The 17,179-nt window shown below is 46.9% G+C and overlaps 1 protein-coding gene across 8 annotated transcripts in view; it reads left to right on the top strand.

Annotated features, from left to right (window-relative positions):
• The window catches only part of eef2k (eukaryotic elongation factor 2 kinase), a 99,697-nt gene that overhangs the window by 38,242 nt on the left and 44,276 nt on the right, over window positions 1-17,179 (top strand). For 7 of the 8 annotated variants that reach the window (XM_070900791.1, XM_070900797.1, XM_070900790.1 and 4 more), the window contains 3 exons: window positions 1,416-1,463; window positions 10,395-10,495; window positions 16,083-16,143. In XM_070900791.1, the coding sequence (XP_070756892.1) occupies window positions 1,416-1,463; window positions 10,395-10,495; window positions 16,083-16,143 (210 nt within the window). The remainder of the gene's footprint in view (window positions 1-1,415; window positions 1,464-10,394; window positions 10,496-16,082; window positions 16,144-17,179) is intronic. The other variant, XM_070900796.1, reaches the window with a different exon arrangement.

Below are 17,179 nucleotides of genomic sequence, written 5' to 3'. Positions count from 1 at the left end.
CCCCCCCCCCAAACTCTCCTCCTCCTCCCCCCCCAAACTCTCCTCCTCCTCCCCCCCCCCCCCCAAACTCTCCTCCTCCTCCCCCCCCCAAACTCTCCTCCTCCTCCCCCCCCCAAACTATCCTCATCCTCCTCCTCCCCCCCCAAACTCTCCTCCTCCTCCCCCCCAAACTCTCCTCCTCCTCCCCCCCCAAACTCTCCTCCTCCTGCCCCCCAAACCCACCTCCCCCCCCCAAACTCTCCTCCTCTTCCCCCCCCAATCTCTCCTCCTTCCCCCCCCCCAAACTCTCCTCCTCCTCCCCCCCCCAAACTCTCCTCCTCCTCCCCCCCCCAAACTCTCCTCCTCCTCCCCCCCCACAAACTCTGCTCCTCCCCCCCCAATCTCTCCTCCTCCTCCCCCCCAAACTCTCCTCCTCCTCCCCCCCCCCAAACTCTCCTCCTCCTGCCCCCCAAACCCACCTCCCCCCTCCAAACTCTTTCCTCTTCCCCCCCCCAATCTCTCCTCCTCCTCTCCCCCCAAACTCTCCTCCTCCTCCCCCCCCCACAAACTCTCCTCCTCCTCCCCCCCTCCCCCAAACTCTCCTCCTCCTCCCCCCCCAAACTCTCCTCCTGCTCCCCCCCCCCCCCCCAAACTCTCCTCCTTCCCCCCAGCCCCCAATCAAAAGTTCCAAGCACAGCCATACAAGCACAGCCTCGAATAAAAAATAAAAGCAAAATCCTTACCTGCCCGTGAACTCAGCGGGCCGGCCGGTGCGGGAGGCCACTCGGCCGGGGATAGAGTGCGGCGAGATCGGTCGTCCCTTCGGCCGGGGATAGGGGCTGCGAGCATCGGGTCCTGTTCACAGTCCACAGGACGCGCTGGTAGGGTGAGGAGCATGTGCGCAGACTTCACTGAGCATGTGCGCAGCTGCCGGCAGTGCTTTCTGCGCTGGGCTGTTGCTCCGCCCCCCCCCCCTCAGTCTGCACGCCACGACACGACTCCAGGGACTCCGAAGAGCGGCACGATGGGGCCCCTTTTTTCTGGCGCCCTTTCCAGCGCGCAAAGTCGCTGCACTTCAGGTCAGTGCGCAGAAAAAAGGGGTTGGGCAATGTTGGGCCCTAAGTGTTATTGATTAATTTAAAAAGTATGAGCTCTGATAAATAATTTGACCAAATCATAGCATTTTGTGCAGTAAACAATCAGTTAACTGTTGGGGCCTTGCCTCATTTATAAACAAGAATAATCTTTTATTGGTGGTTGACTGGATGAACTAAAAATATAGATGGGGACTCTCTGATAATCAGAAACATAATGAAATACTGTAACTAAGCTAAAGATAAATCTGACAGGCAATGCTTTTGTTTCAAATAAAAATCGCCTGTATTTCCCTTTTGTAAATTTTTGTATTTCTAAATTATCTTTCATGTATTCTTCAGAATCACCAGACCCCTCCTAAGTTTGGCTCATTAACTGACCACGGTCGGGTAGGTCCTATATATGTAACCATTCCATTATGTATTCTGAACTTCCACGTCCTGTCCCAGCTCTATTTATATTGCGGTGTCTGGTTCCCTGCATGTCTTCGTAATTCATCATTTAATTCTGCTGTTCGCTCTCGCCGTGTTCGAACCGAGACTCCTCTCGTTGCCTCATTTTTTCCTGAATCTCAACACTGTAGAACTCCTTGCCTCCCTCAAGCCTTACCTTCCCTCCACAGTCTTAACTCTCCACACCTCTCTAGTTCACTCTCCTTCCTTTAAGATGCTCCTTAAAGCCTATCTCGTCACCTGTCCTAATATCTCCTTATGTGGCTCTGTGTCAAATGTTGTTTGATAACGCTCCTGTGAAGCACCTTGGCTGTTTTACTACATTAAAGGTGCTATATAAATGCAAGTTGTTGTTGTCTTCCGGTGCTGTAAATTTCTATGACCCTTATGATTTGAATTCCAAGCTTGGCATATCTGTCACTAGTTCTTGCATGTGGTTTGTCAATTTAAAAAAAATCTTAATCGTAACAACAACTGTTTTCCTACCTTGTAACTGCAGTGGTTAAATAATTTGTTAGACGCTGTCCAATGCCTCTATTTACCATGTGTATTTTGGGTGTGGTCAACGAGCAGGAACTCTGGCTGTACTGTACATTATGAGAGTGAACTGCTCACTTCACACAAAGTACAGACAAGGGTCACAAATACAGTCGAATAGTACATCGGTGTTTATGTGAAGAATGTGCTGTACTTTATTTGAGAGCATGCCAGTGACACAGAGAGCACCACAGCTCCAAAACACAGCTGAAGCCAGCTCTGGCTTTGCCTTCAGTCTGACTGTTTAAACACAAACAACATTGACCAAACACTGCTGGGAGTGGCAGGTTATTAACTGTCCTCAAATTCAAATCAGAGAACCATTATTTTGAAGAGGCCCCTGTCTTTAATTTCAGGGCAATGTTCCTATTCCTGATCATTATCCAGTTTCTCCTCCCTCTCTCCTGCCCAGCCAGAAAGTACTTATATAGACATTGAGTAAAGAACAGAAGGAAGGTTCGATGATGATGCACCCTCTGTGGATGCCATGCTGCTGAGGCTCATACATAAAGACCGAGCTGTGCACGGCAGCCAGTGGATGTGTACTGCAGTTAGTCGGTGCATTCAGGAAAGGCTGGGAAGAAAACCAAGGAATAATAACCTGAAGTGAATGAGCTTCGGGACCCCTGTGTATGTACACTGAGAGCCGGAGTCGATAGCACAGGATGGTTTCCGCGTTTTTTTTTAAAAGCCCCATTATGCAGCAGGACAGGGTGCACTGAGTATAGTTCCCAGGCTGTCGTCATCATCATCATAGGCAGTCCCTCGGAATCGAGGACGACTTGCTACCACTCTAAAAATGAGTCCTTAAATGGCTGAACAGTCCAACACGAGAACCACAGTCCCTGTCACAGGTGGGACAGGTAGTCGTTGAGGGAAGGGGTGGGTGGGACTGGTTTGCCGCACGCTCTTTCCGCTGCCTGCGCTTAATTTCTGCATGCTCTCGGCGCCTTGAGACTCGAGGTGCTCAGCGCCCTCCCGGATGCACTTCCTCCACTTAGGGCTGTCTTTGGCCAGGGACTCCCAGGTGTCGGTGGGGATGTTGCACTTTATCAGGGAGGCTTTGAGGGTGCCCTTGTAACGTTTCCTCTGCCCACATCGGGCTCGCCTGCCGTGTAGTAGTTCCGAGTAGAGCGCTTGCTCTGGGAGTCTTGTGTCAGGCATGTGAACAACGTGGCCCGCCCATTGGAGCTGGTCGAGTGTGGTCAGTGCTTCGATGCTGGGAATGTTGGCCTGATCGAGGACGCTAACGTTGATGTGTCTGTCCTCCCAGAAGATTTGCAGGATCTTGTGGAGACATCGTTGGTGGTATTTCTCCAGCGACTTGAGGTGTCTACTGTATATGGTCCATGTCTCTGAGCCATACAGGAGGGCGGGTATTACTACAGTCCTGTAGACCATGAGCTTGTATTAGGCTGTATTAATCCAGTCAAACACGGGGGCAGAAATGCAGTTCCATTTAACCTTTGCCGTTTGAAAGAGTGATGCAGAGGAGTTTACATGAAGTTGTGCTGCACACAGCAATGTTTTACAGCTGGTAATTGAGGGATTTAATAATCTCTTTATATCTAATAACAGTCCTGTGATATTGTCCAGTTCACCCTGTTTATATCGCAGAGCAGATTCTGCAAAGTCAGAACAACCGTGCGTGCTACGGAATTACATTTGTCACGTTCCCGTGTCAGATGCAGAGGCTCCCCATCGTCGGAGGTAGGTCCAAACAGGTCAGCCATCCCAGCAGCACATTGCTGAGCTGTGTGGCAGAGCCACTCGATGAACCACCTGCAGTTATGTGCACTCCTGCCCACTGAGTTGCTGTTCAGACCCTTAAGGATCAGACCACTGAGGAGAGATGCACTCCTCTACCCAACACTCCCATTTATATTGCTATCACTTTTGCTGTGGCACTGCTCTCCCCTGCAAACCTGTTGTAAGTTGATTCGTGGGACATAGACTTGAGTTTACGGCGCAGGTAGGGCTGTAATTAATGTGGACTTGGTTCAATGTGTCTGCTTGTTGTTCTGCATTGTGATGCAGGTTGCAGGCACGCAAGAACACATGCAAGCAGTTAGAACAAGGGGGTCAAATCCAATGGAAGACCACACAACCCCCTAAAATCTCACTCCAGTGCAATCAAACCTCCATTAGTTGCCTCCTTTTATGCTTCCAGGTGCTACTGATAGAGTTTTATCCCCGCTATTGACTGTAATTGCCTGAGGCTGACAAGGTGCCTCTTGGGGCCTCTGTTTCACACAACCTGTCCCATGCCATCTGCTGCTCTGACTGTTTCCCTCGCCCTCCTTTTGTTGCTTTCACTCACGTCACCCCTTTCCTGGGTCCTCCTGATTCTTGTCTCTGGTTCTTGGTCTTTCTCGCTCATTCTGCAGCTCAGTGGTAGCACTCTTGCCTTTGACTCAGAAGGTCTCGAGTCCCACTCCAGAATTTGAGCACATAATCTAAACCAACACTTCAGTGCAGTACTGAGGGAGTGCTGCATTGTCGGCGGTGCCGTCTTCTAGATGAGATGTTAAACTGAGATCCCATCTGCCTTCTCAGTTGGTCATAAAAGATCCCACGGCGCTATTCAAAAGAGAACAGTGGAGTTCTGCCCTGTGTCTTGGCCATTATTTATCCGTCAAACACTATCACTAAAACGGATTATCTGCCCATTTATTTCATTACAGTTTGTGGGAGTTTGCTGTGCACAAATTGGCTGCAACATTTCCTACATTATTGCAGTGACTCCACTTCAGAAACTTACTTCATTGGCTGTGACGTGCTTTGGTTGTGAAAGGTGCTATAGAAATGCAAGGCTTTCTTTCTTTCTTTTCTTTGATTTCGGCTACATTATAATTAACCAGAAACAGTTATGTCTTCTCCTGTTTCTACCTCCTCAAATGTTGTCTTTGCTGCTCTTGTTCTGTTTCGGATGGTTACAGTTTCTCGCTCCGAGACCACCCTCGAGCCTGTTTTCTCACAGAACTCATTGTTGATCTTTCAAGCAAAGATGTCCTATTGGAGATATCGCATTGGAGTTTAGATTCTGAGGGGGCCTGACAGGGTAAATGCAGAGAGGGTCTTTCCCCTCATGGGGAATCTAGAACTAGGGGGCATAGTTTCAGAATAAGGAGTCGCTCATTTAAAACGGAGATGAGGAGGAATTTCTTCTCTGAGGGTCGTGAATCTTTGGAATTCTCTATCCCAGAGAGCTGTGGAGGCTGGGTCATTGAATATATTTAAGGTGGAGATAGACAGATTTTTGAACGATAAGGGAGTAAAGGGTTATGGGGAGCGGGCAGGGAACTGGAGTTGAGCCCAAGATCAAATCAGCCATGATCTTATTGAATGGCAGAGCAGGCTCGAGGAGCCAAATGGCCGACACCTATTTCTTATGTTCTTATTGTAACCGTAGCCACCCTCAAGGCATTCACCCATAATGCTTCCTGTTCGTGTCAAATTATCCTAACTTAAGTCACATTCTATGTACAGATTCCAACAACAACAAAATCTTTCAGTCACATTTTCCAGTGCATCCTTGTAATCCCAAAAATTGAATCACGTATTGACGCATTTTAAATTTCTTCCACTGTTTAATATTCGAGATTGGCAAGCTACTTTTCTGTGACATTAGAGCTTGAACTGAGCAGAAACTGTTCAAGCAAAATTCCAAGTGAAAATGGACTGGTTTTACAATTGCAACAACTGGAAAACAAAAATTGTTGAAAAATCTTCCAAAAATCATAACTTGACAGTGCAATAGATATGAGGGATATAAATGCAGTCTACAGTCTCAACAATTATAAACTTCAACAAATGCCCTTACAGTTGCCATTTGAATGATTACCTGATCACTTTTGAAAGTGGCATTTTCTGCATAAAACCATGTTGCTTGGTGTCGGGTTGACCTAAAGTGCAGTGTAAATCAGCTTGGAAAGTGAAAGAGTTCCCTTAAGTATATCATGTGTCACAAAAAGGTTTGTGCTTTGGACGCTAAATCCACATGTGCAGGATTTGCAGAATCAGTCCTTTTGTGTTTGCAAATTCTAAGCTTCAACATTTATTGCAATTTATGTATCGTGGCCTTAAAAGAAACTGACCAGAAGATGGATCAGTAATAAAAACGTCTTCACTCGGAGAGTTGTTAACCTGTGGAATTCCCTGCCGCAGAGAGTTGTTGATGCCAGTTCATTGGATATATTCACGAGGGAGTTAGATATGGCCCTTACGGCTAAAGGGATCAAGAGGTATGGAGAGAAAGCAGGAAAGGGGTACTGAGGGAATGATCAGCCATGATCTTGAATGGTGGTGCAGGCTCGAAGGGCCGAATGGCCTACTCCTGCACCTATTTTCTATGTAAATGCTGGAAACACTCAGCAGGTCAGGCAGCATCTGTGGAGGGAGAAACAGAGTTAACGTTTCAGGTCGATGGCCTTCCATCAGAACTGGAAAAGGTTAGTGATGTAACAGGTTTTTAAGCAAGTGTAGGGGCAGGGAAAGGGGGCAGGGGAGGAAAGAACAAAGGGGAAGGTCTGTGATAGGGTGGAAGGCAGGACAAGTAAAGGAACAAAAGATGACTCTAGATAGGGTGTAAATGAGAATGGCAGAATCAGCAACAACAGCTAGCACCTGAAAAGATAGGGGCAGAGGTTATGGTCTGAAATTGTTGAACTCGATGTTGAGATCGGAAGGCTGTAAAGTGCCTAATAGAAAGATGAGGTGCTGTTCCTCGAGCTTGCGTTGAGCTTCATTGTAACAGTGTAGGAGACCGAGGACAGAGAGGTCAGGGTGGGAGTGGAGCGGGGAATTAAAATGACAGGTGACCGAAAACTCGGGGTCACGCTTATGGACTGAACGGAGGTGTTCCGCAAAGCGGTCACCCAATCTGCGTTTGGTCTCCCCAATGTAGAGGAGACCACATTGTGAGCAGCGAATACAGTATACTAAATTGAAAGAAGTACAAGTAAATCGCTGTTTCACCTGGAAGGAATATTTGGGGCCCTGGACAGTGGGAAGCGAGAGGGTAAAAGGGCAGGTATTGCATCTCCTGCGTGTGCACGGGAAGGTGCCGTGGGAAGGGGAGGGGGTGCTGGGGGTGACTGCGGAATGGACCAGGGTGTCTGAGAGGGAGCAGTCCCTTCAGAACGCTGAGAGGAGGGGAGGATGTGATTGGTGATGGGATCATGCTGGAGGTGGCGGAAATGGTGGAGGATGATCCGTTGAATGTGGAGGCTGGTGGGGTGAAAGGTGAGGACAAGGGGAACCCTGTTGTCGTTCTGGGAGGGAGGGGAAGAGGTGAGAGCAGAAGTGTGGGAAATAGAAAGGACACGGTCGAGGGCCATGTTAACTACGGCGGAGGGGAATCCTCGGTTGAGGAAAAAGGAAGACCTATCGAAAGTATTGATATGAAAGGTGGCATCGCCAGAACAGATGCGACGGAGCCGGAGAAACTGGGAGAATGGAATGGAGACCTTGCAGGATGCGGGGTGGGAGGAAGTGTAGTCCAGGTAGCTGTGGGAGGCAGTGGGCTTATAGTGGATGTTGGACGATGGCTTTTCTCCAGAAATGGAGACAGAAGTTGAGGAAGGGAAGGGAAAAGTCGGAGATGAACATGTGAAGGCGAGGGACAGGTGGAAATTAGAAACATAGAAACATAGAAAATAGGTGCAGGAGTAGGCCATTCGGCCCTTCTAGCATTCAATGAGTTCATGGCTGAACATGCAACTTCAGTACCCCATTCCTGCTTTCTCACCATACCCCTTGATTCCCCTAGAAGCAAAGTTGATTAAATTTTCCAGTTCGGGGCGAGAGCAGGAATCGGCACCAATACAGTCATCAATGTACCGGAAAAAGAGGTGTGGGAGTAGGACTGGAACAAAGAATGTTCCACATATCCCATGAAAAGGCAGGCATAGCTAGGACCATCATTCCCCAAGCTAGAGATCATGAGGTCCCATGCAGGCCACTCACCAGCTGTAAGGCTGGAAAAGCTATGGTGCATGCAGCACATTTAAAGGGACCGCACACCTAAAATGACAATTAGAGGGAACAGTGGCTAGGACCCATACGGGTTCCCATAGCAACACCCTTTATTTGGAGAAAGTGAGTGGAGTCAAAGGAGTAGCTGTTCAATGTGAGAACAAGTTCAGCCAGGCAGAGGAGGGTGGTGGGGGGATGGGGACTGGTTGGGCCTCTGCTCGAGGAAGAAGTAGAACGCCCTCCGACTGTCCGGATGGGGGTGTAGAGGGATTAGACGTCCCTGGAGACGGTTATGGCCACGAAGTTGGAAACTGTCAGTGGTGGAGGGTGTTGGGAGATGTAGGTGGGAAGAAACTGGACAAGGGGAGTGTCGTGTATTTGCTTCATGTGTTCTTTGCTTAAAATTCACAGCTACACATTTGCTGTAAAGAACAAGCTGGTTTATTAGCAAAGGTGTAATAATCAAACTGAACACTACCAGTTCATTCACCAGGCTCACAACTGCATGCCTCGTGGAGAATCTGAACTCAATTATCTGGGGTTTTATTGAGTCTTGTGAAGATCACGTGACTGGCTAAGCCACTCACAGGGCAACAGCTCCACAAACCTGTGAACATTGGCAAGGACCCATACGGGGTCCCATCATCATAGGCAGCCCCTCGAAGCGAGGATGACTTGCTCCCACGCTAAAAAGGGATGAGTTCACAGATGTTTCAATGAAGGACCTAATATTCCGGATCCCGAACTACATTTTGATGGGTGGAAGATGCTTGTGCGTGGATTTTTTTTACGGTGTGGTGGCTGTTGCACACCAGCCATCACACGGGCTTGACAGAGCTAGGTCTTGGTCCAGTGGCAAGGGTTACCCAAGACGACTGGAGACCTGCTCTGCTGCACGGACCTAGTGCACGCACATATCGCAGTGTGGGCTGGCCCGTGCTGCCTCTGGGCCCTCGCCTCTTCTGAGCCCCAAACTCGAGCCTCTCCTGGGCCCCGGTCACTTCCCTCTACAAACTCTTGCCGCTCCTTCGCCCCTCCTGCTGTGCCTGCCCGCACTGCAATCAGCGACCTGGCTTTGTAGCCGTCGCCCTCCTGCAGCAGCACGCGCTGCTCCCTGCAGTGGTATACCGCCACACGCTGCTCCCTCCAATGGTCCCGGCCTGCTGATGTCTTGCAGGCCGGGATCGCACCGATTTCTGGGCTGGGCCACCGCACGCTGCTCCCTCCAGGTGCATAGCAACACCATTTATTTGGAGGAAGTGACTGGAGTCAAAGGAGTAGCTGTTCAATGTGAGAACACGTTCTATCAGGAGTTCACAGGTGCATAGATTACAGGGAGTAAAAAACAGAGTTAAGATGGAGGATCAGTAAGTTTGACTCCGGACTTGGCTGCTTACATAGTGCTCTATTGTGATAAAAATCAGCTGTGATGCAAACTAGTGTGTGAAAGCAAATATTGCATCTAACTTAGGCATGTACCTGAATGCTCACTGCATGAAAACAACACACCAGAAGCTTGCTCAACCTTGGTTGAGTGAACCGGCTTTGTCAGCAACAGTGTGCTGGTTCTGTTGACATTTTTTCAGTTCTGCATTTGAAAAGGAGTTTTTACTGGAGTGGAAGTGGACTCTGGCAGATTACTGACTGGTCAGTTGTACTTATTTTCATGACTGGGTGAATGGATAAAATGATTTGACATGGCAGGCATACGCAGTATCAGAAAAATATCGACACTTTTTTGCTGCCCATAAACATCTGTGATAAAATGAGGTGAATCCACATCCATCGGTACCGTTCCTTTTATGCTAAAATAACCTCGATTTATTTCTCAGGAGTTTAGAGTTTTTCTTTATTATTCTTAAAATACAGGAGTAATCAGTGAAACAATTATCCAGACACTAATCTTCACTATTTTAACTAATATCATGCTTTATAATGTGAATTCTGACATTCAGTTTGGAGCAGGCTGAAATATTGTAACATTTTTGTTTACTTACTGATCTTCCCAAATCCAATTTGAAGTTTCTCCCTGCACTGCAACTGAACAGGAAACGTGTGTATACTGTAAATACATGGCTATGAATATTCATGACCGTACACTCTCCCTTCAATACCTGTTATTATTGGACCTTGCCCTCTTTAATTAAAGGAATCCTTGTACCACATAATTTTGTACCATTGCAGTAACAGGCTGGGGAGGCTGCCACCACATGCTTGTGATAATGGATCACTGGTTTACGAATTGTGAAAGTGCTCTAACCACAGTAGCCTATATGGAATACGTTTTATAAATGAAATGCAGTATTGGCGCCAGAGCTTGGATAAGGAAACTGAGCTGTTTCGTTTGTTTTGCAGGATGCTTGGAAACATGCAGTGGAAAAAGCCAAACACATGCCTGATCCTTGGGCAGAGTTCCATCTGGAAGAAATTGAGACCGAGTCAGCAACTCGTTACAGGTCGATATCTTTTGTTGCTTTAATTCCATCTTTTGGTTTCTGTGAGTCTGAAATGTGGCCTCAGTGTGTTTAAAAAAAAAAAACTGATTCTTTGTGAGAAACCGAGCTTAACACGCAGTACACATGATTGAGAGCAGCAGAGTTGGGATCGGTTGAAGCTGAAGTCTGTTTAAGCATTATTCTAAATGCTGTCATTAGAAAGTGTCAAACATAAATTCACTGCACTGCCAGAGTCTACTGAAATAAAGCAACAAAAGTGTTGAAACCTTTTCCTGTACCAAGGGCAAAGGCTTGGTTCTTCCTGGCACCCTGTGCTATTTTCAATAGAGGAGGATTAATGTTGTGGTACTGTCTGAGATCACAAGCTTCTCTCCTCAAGTGGTTTGACCAGATGTCAACCAAACTTAGGAAGCGTTTCCCCTTAATCAGGTTCCTTTCAAAAACGCACGTGGGTAGACCTATTTCTGCTACTTGTTTGAGTGAGGTCTGTAAGCAGTATGTGTCATCTCACTAACTTACAAATGTTTGCACAAGCTACTCATGGCTTAGTGGGGAAATGCACTGTTGGTGTGGTGCAAATGTTTTTGTGGTGCAAAGTCATGCAGACCAGGAAGTGTGCAAGTCTGTGCAGAGGTAGCTGACCTCCATCAGGCCAACAGTTGGGATGCTACAGTTGTCCTTAGTGCCCTAGCGAGGGGGAGGATACATTGGGCAGGATTTTCTGATCAGTGACCAGTGCTGGTAAGTGGAGGTGGGTGAGGCCAGCATTGGGCTGAGCTGTGGTGGCCTCCACCTCTCTGTCACCTGCCAGCGCTCACTGTCTAGGCTCGCGCATGAAGAATGGTCACTTGGGTCAAGGTACCCAAAGGCAGCTGGTGCCTGTGGAACTATATCCCAGGATGCAGGTACAGCAAGTAATTAGGACGGCAAATGGAGTGTTGGCCTTTATTGCAAGGGGGATGGAGTATAAAAGTAGGGAAGTCCTACTACAACTGTACAGAGGGCATTGGTGAGACCACACCTGGAGTACTGCGTACAGTTTTGGTCTCCTTATTTAAGGAGGGATATACTTGCATTGGAGACAGTTCAGAGAAGGTTCACAAGGTTGATTCCTGAGATGAAGGGATTGACATGAAGAAAGGTTCAGCAGGTTGGGCCTGTACTCATTAGAGTTTAGAAGAATGAGAGGTGATCTTATTGAAACATACGATTCTGAGGGGACTTGACAGGGTCGATGCAGAGAGGATGTTTCCCCTCAAGGGGGAATCTAGAACTAAGGGGCATAGTTTCAGAATAAGGGGCTGCCCATTTAAAACGGAGATGAAGAGGAATTTTTTCTTCTCAGCGGGTCATGAATCTTTGGAATTCTCTGCCCAGACAGCTGTGGAGGCTGGGTCATTGAATATATTTAAGGCGGAGATAGACAGATTTTTGAGCGATAAGGGAATGAAGGGTTATGGGAAGCGGGCAGGGAAGTGGAGTTGAGGCCAAGATCAGATCAGCCATGATCTTATTGAATGGCGGAGCAGGCTCGAGGGGCCGAATGGCCTACTCCTGCTCCTATTATGTTCTTATGTTGCCCTTAGTGCCCTAGTGAGGGAGAGGATACATTGGGCAGGATTTTCTGATCACTATCCAGTGACCAGTGCTAAGCTGAGCAATGGGCTGAGTTGTGGTGGCCTCCACCTCTCTGTCACCTGCCAGCGCTCACTGTCTAGGCTCTCCCATGAAGAATGGTCACTTGGGTCAAGGTACCCGAAGGCAGCTGGTGCCTGTGGAACTATATCCCAGGATGGGTCATAGCCATCACAGAATCATACAGCATAGAAAGATACCATTTGGCCCATCGTGCCTGTGCCAGCTCTCTGAAAGAGCTATCCAATTAGTCCCACCTCCCCTGCTCTTTCCCCAAAGCCCTGCAAACTTTTCCTTTTTAAGTAGAGATTCAATTCCCTTTTGGAAGTTACAACTGAATATGCTTCCACCAGCCTTTCAGCCGGTGCATTCCAGATCATCATAACTCGCTGCGTTTAAAAAAAAAAATTCTCATCCCCCTGTGGCTTTTTTGTTAATTGTTTTAAATCTGTGTCCTCTGGTTACCGACCTCTTGCTTCTCTTTATTTACTCCTTCAAAACTCCTCATAACTGAACACCTCTATTAAATCTCTCCTTAATATTCTCTGCTCTAAGGAGAACAACCCCAGCTTCTCCAGTACTCTGCACGTCACTGAAGTCCCTCATCCCTGGAACCATTGTAGTAAATCTCTGCACCCTATTCAAGGCCATGATGTCTTCAGGAGAGAAAGAATGCTTCTACTAGAATTTAACTATAAGCTTCATAAATATTATACACTGAACCGTTAAAGGAATTTCAGCTAAAAGATTTATTTTTATTTCATGTTTTGTATTTCAATATAATTGAATTCTTCTGTTTCAAAACATGCTTTGCTGATTAAAACAGGACTGAAAAATCTTGCATAACGAGGGCAGCCTTTAAATAGTGATATTACAAGCAAGCATCAATAACACTGATTGACTGTTGCAAAGCTGTACAATATGTTCTAGATTTGTTACTGAACTTGGCTGTTTGACAGCTTAGTCTAACTTGCAACTCTGCAGTTTGTATTCATATCTGAGGGTACACCCTGTAATAAAAGCATCTACTGATTACTTTGTGCTTTTATGAATAATGCCAGCACATTGTTATTACAAAACACCACAATAGAGCCAATGAGATCAGTTGCAGACTGTTGCACGTGGCTGCTGTTCAGACTGTTAACAATTCTTTTCCTATTCATAAGCCAAAAATAGACCAACCAGTTTCCACTGGAAATAGAAGTTCCAGCAGGCATAGTTATAAAATGCTTTAAAACTTTTTATTGTGGGAAGGTAACAGTCTGTTGATCTGGTTGACAAAAAGGTAATCTCACTATTCCCACTCCCCTCATGGATGTTATAGGCTGTGCTGCGCAGCCAAGCTTCTTGGAGCAGTGGGTAATTGTATGCAAAATTTAGCAGCAAGTTGGTCTGGCAGTATATCGTGCTGTGGAGGGTGGATTTGAGTGGGTGGGGGGGTTAACCATTTCATCCTGTAGCAGCTGTTACTATCTTGGGCTGTAACTATAGTCTGCAAGTGATACTGAGATGTTTTTGGGAGGGGCAGGATTTTGCTGGAAGTTCGTGATTACAAACTCCCTTTTTCCCGATGAGGAGAGATTGAGTAGACTAGGTCTATATTCTCTAGAGTTTAGAAGAACGACTGCCGATTTCATTGAAACATACAAAATTCTTAGAGCTCGACAGGGTAGATGCAGAGAGGATGTTTCCCCCTGGCTGGGGAATCTAGAACCAGGGCTCACAGTCTCAGAATAAGGGGTCGGGTCGGCCATTTAGGACTGAGATGAGGAGAAACTTCTTCACTCAGATGGTGGTGAATCTTTGGAATTCTCTACCCCAGAGAGCTGTGGAGGCTCAGTCTTTGAGTATATTCAAGACAGCGATCTATAGCTTTTTGAATGTTAAGGGGATCGAGGGATATGGGGACAGTGCAAGAAAGTGGAGTTGAGGTAGAAGATCAGATCAGCCATGATCTTATTGAATGGCGGAGCAGGCTTGAGGGGCCGAATGGACGACTCCTGCTCCTAAATCTTATGCTTTAATGTTCCCGTAAGGTCAATGACTTTATTTTGTCTGGTAATATACCCAAATGACCATATGTTTGTGCCTGGACAGTCAGCACGTTCTTGACAGAACTGATCCTATTCTCGCCTGACGTCCAACACGTGGCCTTTCCAGCTGGAAGTCACTGAATAGTAATCAGCATTGGGAACCCTGGCAGCATGTCCTCTCCAGTCCAGAGACACGCGAGCCAATTGTAGCACTCCAACTGCTGGCTAAACTGAGATCCGCTAACTTAACACGATTAATGTTCATAACTCGGATCTTCTGATCTGTATGGCTGAGCCACACCAGGCTTTAACCATTGAACCACTGAGGGTTTAGAAGAATGAGAGGTGATCTTATTGAAACACACAAGATTCTGAGGGGGCTTGACAGGGTAGATGCAGAGAGGATGTTTCCTCTCGTGGGGAAATCTAGAACTAAGGGACATAGTTTCGGAATAAAGGGTCGCCCTTTTAAAACAGAGATGAGGAGGAATTTCTTCTCTGAGGGTCGTGAATCTTTGGAATTCTCTGCCCCAGAGCAATATGGAGGCTGGGTCATTGAATATATTTAGGTGGAGATAGACAGATTTTTAAACTATAGGGGAATCAAGAGTTATGGGGAGCGGGCAGGGAAGTGGAGCTGAGCCCATGATCAGATCAGCCATGATATTGAATGGCGGAGCAGGCTCGAGGGGCCAGGTGGCCTACTCCTGCTCCTATTTCTTATGTTCTTATGAAGCTGCAGCATAAAAATATTTCTCAAATCAAGGTATATATTTTCTCCTGTAATTTTACCCTCCCTGTTCCCCACAGCATTTGCTGGTTATTGTAAGCAGACTGGTTGTTCCCAGATATCTGCCTATTAACCGCATCCATCAGCACTTCCATGGCTGAGGATTATTGGCTATTTGACCTAGAAATTTGGTTTAAGCCATGATATGTTCCTGATATCAACTTGGGTTCAGGATTTTTACATTCTCAAGTGTCCAGCATTCTTTCTGTCACCTTGACAGAGAGAGGCAGACGGGTGGGATTGAGTCTTTGAAACTGTTACCCACAGCAGTCTGGGACAATAGGTAATTTGTTGTCTTGTTTCAAACGCTTCCAGTGGGTATTCCTACATATTTTGGTGGGAGAAACTGTGTTCTGCTTACACAACATGGGGCTGGCTGGTAGGAATCTCATTTTCAGAAACCACTAGCTGGTTTAATTGGCAGCTCTGCTGGCCAATCCCTGGACAGGGAACGCATCAAGGGTCACCCTACTGGGCATCCTGTCCAGAGAAACCATAAAAGAGCAAAGATCCATTTGTTCAATTTACGCTATCATATTACGAGCTATTGGATAGTGCGGGTGACCCCTCAGTGTAGGGAACGTGGGGTCCGATTATGGGAGTGGCCAGCACCGTGGAACCTGGGTGACCAGCACTGCCGTGTCAAAGATATATAAAGAGTTACAATGATTAGATTCTTTAATAGAGCCACTTTAAGCAACACAGAGAGGCTCCAGTTGTTGAGCTTTACAGCTAACCAGAAGCGCCAAGTCCAAGGGCTGATTTGGTTATCCTGCATTACAGAGTGACAAGTTAAAATTACTTAATTAGCTGTAAAGCGCTTTGCTGAGATCGTGAAAGGCGCTATAGAAATGCAAGTTTCCTTTGTATTTTCTTTTGGGTTTGCTGGTCCCAATTGGGCCAGTTCAATTCACTTGACCTGAAAAGGAAGTGAGCTTTCTCAAGGGAGGAACAGCTGACCTTATCTTAACTCCTGCCCTGTTCTGGCCACTAACGGACCAGTGATGCCCCCCCCCCATCCCTGCAGTGTGGTGGAGGGGGCACCTGTAGGGCAAGTGAGGGGGCAGGTGGGTATGGAGAAATTATGAATGATTCAAATAATTCTCGCCTTGATTTTCTGTGTTAATAGGTACAATGCTATTTCAGGAAAATGGGTAGAAGACGAAGTATTAATGAAAATGGCAAAACAGGTAATATCACCAATATTGCAAAATGTTAGGTTTTTAGACTATTTCAGACATCACCTGTTGTTTCAGATCTTGCTGCTCAGGTATTTTCTTGCCCGTTTTACCCCGCTAGCATCACTCCAGTCGGCATATAGGCAAGAAAGACGACCCCAGCCCATTGCCACTTTTGAGCTGGAGGTTATATAAGTTGAATTGATCTGCTGTGCAGAAGGTCCTGGCCTCTTCCTGAACCTGGTAAACTCCATCAAGTACAGAACACACGTCTTGATACCCTGCCAAGCAACCTGCGTAACTGGGACATGCATTTGTTTCTTTTCTCAGCTTTTGCTCAGTGGTAGCATTCTCGTCTCTGAGTCGGAAAGTCGTTAAAGCCCACTGCAGAGACTTGCGCACATAAAGGGAGACACCTCTGCAGTGCTGACGGAGTGCTGCACTGTCAGAGGTGCGTCTTTCAGATGAGATGTTAAACTGAGGCCCTGTCTGCCCTCAGGTGGATGTATAAGATCCCAGGGCACTATTTTGAAGAAGAACAGGGGAATTTGCCCCGGTGCCCAGCCAATATTTATCCCTCAACCAACATCACTAAAAAAAAACAGATTAACCACTCATTATATCATTATGGGACCTTACTGTACACAAATTGACTGCCGTGTTTCCCTACATTTCAACCATGACTGCGCTTCAAAAGTACTTAATTAACCATAAAGCACTGTGGGACATCCTGAGGTCATGAAAGGTGCTGGGAGCAGGTAGATGCCAGCTCTCTTGAGCTGCACCATTACCAGCATCTACCTGCTCCCAGGCCTGTCCTATAACTACCCAACCCATTGAGCTAGCTGGTGTGCGGGAGGGAGTGTTGTGATGTGATTGCAGACCTTGCCTATACTCCCCACCCTCCAACTATCCTTTCTGAGCTTTGAGCTTGCACATGGGGAATGGTAAAAATAGAACCCATGTCTTCCAAATCTGTGAACCAATGCTGCACTGTGACTTAGAGAGCTCCCGTGTGTGTCATTTTATAAAAGAACAACTTCCCATG

This window comes from Pristiophorus japonicus, chromosome 15 (assembly GCF_044704955.1).
Source record: "Pristiophorus japonicus isolate sPriJap1 chromosome 15, sPriJap1.hap1, whole genome shotgun sequence".
NCBI lineage: Eukaryota > Metazoa > Chordata > Chondrichthyes > Pristiophoridae > Pristiophorus > Pristiophorus japonicus.
This window is presented reverse-complemented; position numbering and strand designations above follow the sequence as displayed.